This window comes from Zingiber officinale, chromosome 2B, assembly GCF_018446385.1.
Source record: "Zingiber officinale cultivar Zhangliang chromosome 2B, Zo_v1.1, whole genome shotgun sequence".
In the NCBI taxonomy this organism is placed as follows: Eukaryota; Viridiplantae; Streptophyta; class Magnoliopsida; order Zingiberales; family Zingiberaceae; genus Zingiber; species Zingiber officinale.
The window spans coordinates 12,019,507-12,028,350 of record NC_055989.1 but is presented as its reverse complement, the minus strand read 5'-3'; the positions used below and the strand labels follow the sequence as shown (position 1 = coordinate 12,028,350).

The 8,844-nt window shown below is 42.3% G+C and overlaps 1 protein-coding gene across 1 annotated transcript; it reads left to right on the top strand.

Moving 5' to 3' along the window:
* Positions 1-2,719: 2,719 nt before the first annotated feature.
* Positions 2,720-8,476, top strand: LOC122048991 (zinc finger transcription factor YY1-like). Its single transcript, XM_042610495.1, has 6 exons — positions 2,720-2,942; positions 3,150-3,208; positions 3,303-3,499; positions 4,127-4,216; positions 4,393-4,536; positions 7,817-8,476. Exons 1-6 carry the CDS (start codon positions 2,854-2,856, stop codon positions 8,318-8,320), a joined length of 1,083 nt encoding a protein of 360 aa, XP_042466429.1. The 5' UTR covers positions 2,720-2,853; the 3' UTR covers positions 8,321-8,476.
* The last annotated feature ends 368 nt before the right edge of the window (positions 8,477-8,844 follow it).

The window sequence follows — 8,844 nt, the reverse complement described above, 5'->3', positions numbered from 1 at the left end:
ATAAATCCATAGAAATTGAAATGAGTGCTGATCCTGTCCGAGAGTCGAGTCGACGAACGCTGGGGACGTGACGCTTTATCCTGTCTTCGGATGACCTCCAAGATGACGTGGACCTCCGGCGAACCTGCAGCAAAGCCGAGCCAGGAAGGGGTTCCTGGTGACGACCCTCCGACGCTCAAGTTAGGCAACAGGGAGAAGAAGCGGAAGCAGAATAACGAGACTGTAGCTACAGTAAAGAATATCACCTACCTCCGTCGAAGTCTAGGGGTCCTTATATAGGACCCCGGGGAGGTGAATGCACGCGCGCCGAGGCGTGCAAGCTTCCTCAAGCATACCTCAAAATGGCCGTATCGGAAAAGTACATCTGACACCATACCGCAATTGTCCGAGCATATCTACGACACGAACTTCCACCGTACGATCTTCTGTTCGGTCTGGATATCGATCATGCTATCTGTCGGTGGCGCATGTCTCGAGAAGGATATTATCGCCAGCTGTCCATTTTGTCCTCTTCAGTCTCTTGTCCGTTACTAGGCCGAGCGGGAGAGCCGCTCGGTCACGTACTCGGACGGGCATGCAACCTAAGTCGTTCGGTAGCTCGGCCGAGCGGACGTGTCGCTCGGCGCATCGACTCTTTTATACGAGAGCCCCTAAGTATCGGAAACCCGACCTGCGATCGAGCTGTCTTTGCACCGGCCTGGGCGCTATCACGGCCGACCGGCGAGGTGACCTCCCCGCTCGGCCAGAACATTGACCTGCCCCTCTTGACTTTGACTTCCACATGTCGTTAACCACTGTACGGTCGGGTCCCCACTTTCACCACCGGATCACGTGCCTTCCCCTCAAGTCTAGTCGAAGGAGGCTGAAAGTCCGACTGACTGGACTACTAGTTTGGTGGTGTAGCGGCCGCTCAGCTACTGAGGTAAGTGCTTCTCCGTTCGGGCGCTATGAGGGTTCTAGGCAGTCGCTCGGCGGCATACCCGCTGGGCCTTGAAAAGTTTTGCTTGCCGCTGAGTGCCTTATCGACCCGAGGGTGATTAACGCTGACGTCTTCAAGATCTCCTCAGAATTTGAGCGGCCGCTACACCACCAAACTAGTAGTCCAGTCAGTCGGACTTTCAGCCTCCTTCGACTAGACTTGAGGGGAAGACACGTGATCCGGTGGTGAAAGAGGGGGCCTGGCCGTACAGTGGTTAACAACATGTGGAAGTCAAAGTCAAGAGGGGCAGGTCAATGTTCTGGCCGAGCGGGGAGGTCACCTCGCTGGTCGACCTTGATAGCGCCCAGGCCGGCGCGAAGACAGCTCGATCGCAAGTCGGTTTTCCGATGCTCAGGGGCTCTCGTATAAAAGAGTCGATGCGCCGAGCGACACGTCCGCTCGGCCGAGCTACCGAACGACTTAGGCTGCATGCCCGTCCGAGTACACGACCGAGTGACTCTCCCGCTCGGCCTAATAACGGCGATATCCTTCTCGAGATATGCGTCGCCGACAGACAGCATGATCGACATTCAGACCGAACAGAAGATCGTACGGTAGAAGTTTCCATCGTCGTGTCGGAGATATGCTCGGACGATTGCGGTATGGTGTCAGACGTACTTTTCCGACACGTCCATTTTGAGGTATGCTTGGGGAAGCGTGCACGCCTCGGCGTGCGTGCATTCACCTCCCCGGGGTCCTATATAAGGACCCCTAGACTTCGACGGAGGTAGGTGATATTCTTTACTGTAGCTACAGTCTCGTTATTCTGCTTCCGCTTCTTCTCCCTGTTGCCTAACTTGAGCGTCGGAGGGTCGTCACCAGGAACCCCTTCCTGGCTCGGCTTTGCTGCAGGTTCGCCGGAGGTCCACATCATCTTGGAGGTCATCTGAAGACAGGATAAAGCGCCACGTCCCCAGCGTCCGTCGACTCGACTCTCGGACAGGATCAAGTGCAATAGGAGCTCTCTAGGTCCATCAATGAGTTTTGACCGAAACCTACTGATAGACCTAGAGAGATTTGATTACACTCATTTTAGTTCTAGTAGATTTCTGAGATTGCAAGGAGTTCAAATATGATATTCATTGTTTATTTTTACTTTTTCAAATGTATTAAAATGTTATTAAAAAATTGACTAAATCTTAGGTAATGTTATTCATATGTTCTGCATGTTGGTGGTACAAACTGAAAATAACCTCTTGCAAAAAACAGGGTAAGGCTGCGTACAATGGATCCTTCCTCGGTACCCCACATAACAGGAGCTTCGTGCACCGGTCTATCCTACATGCCGGTTCAAAAGAGAAGAGAGAGAAAAATAATGGAGAAAAGAAAAACGATAGAAAAAGTCAGATTGTAAGGAGGGCAAAATAGGAATTACACTTGAAAGGTACGCTCTTTGGTAAATAGTAAAGTAACGTACATCTTTTAGTAAATTCAAAAATTTAACTGTGCTGCTTGGTAAATTGGCGAATCTAAAAATATGATAGGGATCGAGAGAATGAACGATGGTAAAAATCAGGCCGAATCCTCTGGACTGCTTTTGCGGTTCAAAGAATGCTCCCTTTATATGTATTGATGGGAATGCATGATCCCTATTTGTAAAATAGATGGGGATCATGTATCCCCATCAATACATGGAAAGGGAGCATCTCCCCTCGTAAAAATTAAAAAAAGTGATTAAAAATTTAATAAATTATGAGAGGAAATATATATATATATATTTTGTCGAAGTCCAATGGAGGAATTTGTACCTTACACCTTACCGCCCTCTCGGGGCTCGGTTCTGTCACTCCGGCGTCGCTTTCTTTGCGCTCCTCTCCGAACCCTAGCTTTTTCTTTGATCGCTCGCCGACTACTGCCGCCGCAGAACGCGAGAGATGGATTTGGCGTTAAATCGTCCGGCGGCGGAGAGGAGACTAGGCAACAAGGTTTGCCGGCCGACCTCCGTTAGGTGGTTCAAGGAATGGTGCGCTCTTACCTCGCCAGGATAACTCCTTGGAGCTCCCGTGCTTCTTTGTTCCGGCCCTGGCACGGCTTTAATTTTCTTGTTTATGTTGATGGTTTCTGTCTTGGAGCTCATTTCTTTTTTCCTCTATGAATTGGGTTGATGCGAAGAAATCGTGCCTTGTCACCTACATTTACATATCTATTTGTTTTTCCCAATGTGTATCAGGGTTCCGCAGGATTTGGTTGCTACTGGAGGAAAATGCTACCTTTTCAAGTGGGTTACGGGTGTGTCCCCGTTCTCGTTGACTGTAGTTGACTAGTGTATGAAGTTTGTTTCCTCATTTATCTAACTTTAGCCCTCCGGATGATTGTTTTTTAGAGGACATAGTGAAAGCGTTAAACGAGAACCCCAGAGAAACCGAGGAAGAAAGGAAGCCTGAACCGGCTACGGAAGTTCTATTCCTGTGTAGCTATGAAGGTTGTGGAAGAACCTTCATAGATGCAGGGACTCTGAAAAAGCATGCTCACGTTCATGGAGAGAAGCAACATGTTTGCCAAATTGAAGGCTGTGGAAAGGTGTTCTATCTCATTCGTATTAACAATATATATATTTTTAACATGGTTTATGGGTGTGAGCAAGGTAATGCGTACAATAGACCCTTTGGGGTCCCGCATTAGCACACGTTTCGTGCACCGTCTGCCCTTTTTATGGTTTATGGGTGTGGAAGCCGGCTATTATAGTCTCTCAAATCTATTTGATTGATTACACATCTGTTACTCTTAACCATGAATTCATCCTACTTAGTTTCTTTTTTACTGTGGTAATTTGGTTGCGTTCTCTATTCATTGTGTTGCTTATTTCAGTTATGAGACCAGAAATTACTTTCCCTCTCGTAGTTTCAGTGCTGCAAATGCTATCAGTAGTTTTGGTTAGTCTCTTTTTTTTTTTCTTGCAGAATATTTATTTGTAATTAGTACTTATGTGACGCATGGCGATACTGATACAAGCGACTATATCCCTTGGAAGCATGGTAGTCATATTGCTGTTTGTTATAATTTTATATTATTCTTTGATCTTGTCTGTTCCTGAGAAGTCTTCTTATCTGTTGACTATTATGTTTCAGGTGTATTTCATAAGTTATTTCTGGTAGATGTTATTTTCTTGTGCTTCTTTCCTTTCTAAGGTAATCCTGTCTATCGCAGAAATTTTTAGACAGTTCAAAGTTAAAGAGGCATTATCTTATTCATACAGGGGAGAGGGATTTCATATGCCCTCGTGAAGGTTGTGGTAAGGTGATTGTCCTACACTCGATCTCTAGCACATCTAAGTAGTATTGATTATGTTAAGTTTGACCTCTGACACTGTATAGTCTTGTAATATTTTTCCATCTTATTTCATTCAGAATATTTTCTTTGTAGTGCTTTACTATTTTCAAGGGTTCTAACATGTTCTAATGATTTGAATGCAGGCCTTCTCATTGGATTTTAACTTAAGAGCACATATGAAAACACATTTAGTGGAGAACTATCATGTTTGTCCCAACCTAGAATGTGGAAAGCGATATATAAACGAAGGCAAGCTAAGAACCCACATGAAAATGCATAATGACAAGGTAGGCATTTCTATTTTAGTCTAAATTTGATGTCAATCCGTCATTCCTGCGCTTAACATTTCTTGCTTGATTCTCTCAATGTTCAAGATATTCCTTTATATTCTATGATACTTTGATATTAGACAGTGTCATATTGGATGTTTGGATAAACAAACTCTGAACACAATGGATAATCAATTTTTATATTAAATACTGCATCTGACTATTTATTATCTAAGCTAGTTCGACAAAGCAGTCATGATCGAAAATGGTTTAACTTTCACCTTTTTCACTTTCTTGGCTATCCTATCCTTTACTCCTTTTGAGACCGTGGTTTTCTAGCAGTCTACCTAGCTTATGATTCCTAAAATTTTCGAGAGGCTCTAGTCATTAGTTCATTTGAGACTTGGCAAGTTAAATATTTTTTCTACAATTTTACTTGATGATTCAGTAATATGCTAATGTCATTTTTTGTTGAAACTTCTCTAGATGTTAGGTGTGATGATTGATGAAGGTATTGAGCTAGATTAATGTTGACCCTTTAAAGTCTGCGTATACCGAAGGATGGACAGAAGAGGGATGGATCATCCTTAAGGAAAAAGATCTACCGTGCAAAAGAAGGAAAGATCGAGGAAAAAATGGAAAACTCACATAGAAGGGAAATGAAAGAAAGGGAAAGAGGAGGGGGGACTCGTAGCAAGCATGCTACAAGGTCATAGTGAGCATCCTGTGAGTTCAAGTCGGCTTGACTGCAAGCACGCGGATAGTTAGCGGCCTTGAGCTTGCAACTAGTCCGTGAGGTCACAACTAGTCTGCAGTTGTGAGCTTGCAAACAGTCCATGGTCGGGAAATCATGACTAGTTCGAAACTATGATCTCATGAGGAGGCCACAAGCTCATGGCTAGTCTGTGGCTGTGAGCTCGTCATGAGATCAGTACAGACAATGAGGAGGGAAGGAAAGTATTTTGGATAGATGAAAAATCCTTTAAAACTTGATTAATTTGTGGATTGGGAATCCATGCTTTCTTTAAATTTACATCAAGCTATTGTAGGAAAATGTCTCAACTCCCGCACAATCTGCCCCTCTTGCAATTTGTCCTTCTGAATGAATGAATAGGCTATTCAGATGTTTAGCCATGCAACTTATACTTGTGTCAATGTTATTAGGTTTTAAACTGAACTAAGCTAGTGTGTAATGTGGACACTAGCATATATGCAATTGATCTGACTTAGTGACTTGATGTTATGTTAACCTTGTCAGTCACCAACTTGACTTGGCACACTGTGTTAAGTTGACTTGGTGCCATGTTAGGGCATAAGAGGTGTTAAATGAACCCAATGGCATATCAACTGTACTAGGCCTTCTATTGACTCTGCATATTTCAATCCCAAATTGGATCTTCCAGAAATTCTGTATCAATTTTAAATATGACATGTGATTTAAATATTGTAACATTCTGTGTCACTTCTAAACTTCTTGGTTTATAAGGAGTAAAATCATCTCATGTACTTTTTGGAAAGTGACAACCTGTGACCTATGCTTGATGACGACAATAAAAATTCTGTCTATTCATGGATATAGACAAGTTTGTTAGACCACAAAATCTATACGGTGATCTTTTGTTTCCTTTTGTCTTTTGTTTTTGTTTTTTCTCTTCTTCTCCGTAGTTCGGATCCTCTGTCCCCATTTCTCTCTGTCCCCATGTCCCACTGTCGATCGGACGGACCAGATTACATATCAATGCATCATGTCATCTTTAAGATGTGTGCAGTATCCTCGTGATGTACAAGGCATCCTTGAGATCGGCAGTGGGACACGGGGACAGAGAGAAATGGGGACAGAGGATCTGAACTCCTTCTCCGTGGTCTTGTATTTCTTACTTTTGTGGCAAATTGGTGGTTGTCTTCCTAACAATCAATTATGCAAAAGTATTACAACTTAGCAGGCTGTAAATCTAAACAGTATCATGATCCTGTCAATTGGTCTCAGAGCCTTGGATTTTCCAAGGAAAGAATGAGTCAGATGCTGACAGAAGGAAATCTAAAGATTGTCAAGAACAACAATAATGATGTTAGTTTTGGATGATGCAAATGAAATTTTATTCATCATAGAAATTACATGAGCATCTCTACGACAATAGTGAAAATCAAAATTGAAGGAAAATGCTTTGACTCACATTGACTTTGACTATTGTCCTAGTAAAGTTGTTGGATAGGCAAGTGCTTGTAGTTATCCATCCAATATGGGCCCATAACGTTGCCTTAAGTATATTTGACGCATCAGTTGTGTAATCCAAACATGTCAAAGGTAGTCCCTAGGATTGGTTCAGCTGGTGGGTGCATGAGTAATGGTCGTAGAGATGGGGGGTCAAATCTTGGCGGGGGATTTCATCACCCTTTGTTGGACCTCCGGCCATGCACTTACCAGAGAGGAGGAATTCTTTTGTAAGTAATTCTTTTGAATTACGATAGTATGTTGGATCCTGATCTTCTCAATAGAGAGAAGGAATCAGGGATGGCATCTAGTTCTGCCTTGAGTACAAATCAGAGAGGCCAACAAAATGAGCCCAAGATCGAGCCAAATCTAAGTCTAAGAAAACTGATCAATCCGTGACTGTTATCAAGGTTATTGAAACTGTGGGAGAAAGGAACATTTGAAGCATTGTTGGCTGAAAAAGAGAATCCAATGTCAAAATCAGTCAGGCGCAAGGAAGCTTGGAGCACGATAATGGAAGATGTTCAATATGCACTGCTCAGGATTACTAGTCCAATAGAGATAATTTTCAGATTCTGATGTAATTGTCACTCAACCATATGTAGAAAATTTATAATGAACTATATATCTGGTAATAATCAATAATGTTTATCTGATAGATGAACCACATTCAAACATTGTGAAGATATGTTCAAATTAAAATTTCAATTGGTATATTTGGAAACTGTAGAATATTGGGTATTGAAAATATGAAAGAAACTATCAAGTAAGCTTTCATGGCTGGAAAGAGAGTAGCTTGAGATAGAGTAGATGGGGATATGAAGTTGTCACAGGAAAAATATGTTGAGAAGGTTCAGTATGGTTTCAAATCTGGCAGCTTGATTTTTGCCATGGTAAGTATTGGAATATATCCTAAAAATCAATGATAGAAATGTATCACAACTACAACAACTGAGGATGGTCCTAACGATGAGACTGATTAACATATGCACTTGAAGATTAATACTTCTAAAACAATATTATGTTCTGATTCTTTATTTATTACATGAACTTATGCCAAGTCATTTTGTTTCCGTGTCTTTGTAGTATGGTATGATCGAGACACTGAAACACACGCCGATAGTTGAGAAGCCGCTTCCTACTTTCAAGGCAACTGCATCTGGATACGGTTCTGCTTCTGCTCTGCGACCTTTTACCTGCCCGTATGAAGGTTGCGACAAAGCTTACATCCATGAGTATAAACTGAACCTCCATTTCAAAAGGGAGCATCCTGGCCATAATTCTGAAGAAAATGGTAAACTTGCAACTGCTGCTGAGCATGCCATGGAGGAAGTCAGTGATCAAGAAACTTATCTCCTGAGAAGCAGTCTTGGCAAGAATGCTAAACGAAGAAAGCCCTATCCAACTTCACAGCCGTCTCCTGCGAAATATGGGAAAACACCAAACTTGGCTCCTACACCTAGACATTCTGTCAAGAAGCAATGGCCGAGCAAAGATGTGCAGGAGGAAGACAGTGAGGAGACTGAAGAAGATGGGGACAATGTTGATGGGGATGGATGGAGATACCCAGAGACTGAAGGTGAGGAATGAGAGTGAGTTCCTTTCACATAGCATTTCCAAGCATGAAATATCATGGTTGCTTAATTTACTGCTACCAATCAAGTTCCCTTCATCAATACAATATCACTAATATACATTGTGACTTGTTGCTGTTTTCACCAAATCTCAATACACTTATTATGATTCTCTCTTTTGTGTCGATCATTGTAGAGCCAATTCAAATAGATTTGAATTATTATTTTCATTTGCAAATTAATTGGGCATCAATGGAGCCAAATGAAATAATTTATGGGCCGCCCATCAATGGGGGCCCATAATAGGGCTTCTATGCGAAGTAGAATGGTTGTTGGGCTCTAAGTGGGCCCTTATATTCTTCAATGTTTGTAAATTTTGTCGAAGATGGTGATGCTACCAGTCGAAACCGTTCTAGACTATTATACTAGAACAGTTGTATAATTAAATAACAAAGTTGGAAAGGCCTTTCTGAATCGTATTCAAGGATGAACCTATGAAAAATGATTGGATAAAATGATTAAAAAAAATTATTTATACAA

Bases quoted from the DNA above. Each gene is read 5' to 3' on its own strand.
- LOC122048991 (XM_042610495.1), top strand. From the start codon at position 2,854: ATGGATTTGGCGTTAAATCGTCCGGCGGCGGAGAGGAGACTAGGCAAC. The intron at 2,943-3,149 runs GTGCGCTCTTAC...AATGTGTATCAG, and splicing joins GTTAGGTGGTTCAAGGAATG to GGTTCCGCAGGATTTGGTTG. The intron at 4,217-4,392 runs GTGATTGTCCTA...ATTTGAATGCAG, and splicing joins CTCGTGAAGGTTGTGGTAAG to GCCTTCTCATTGGATTTTAA.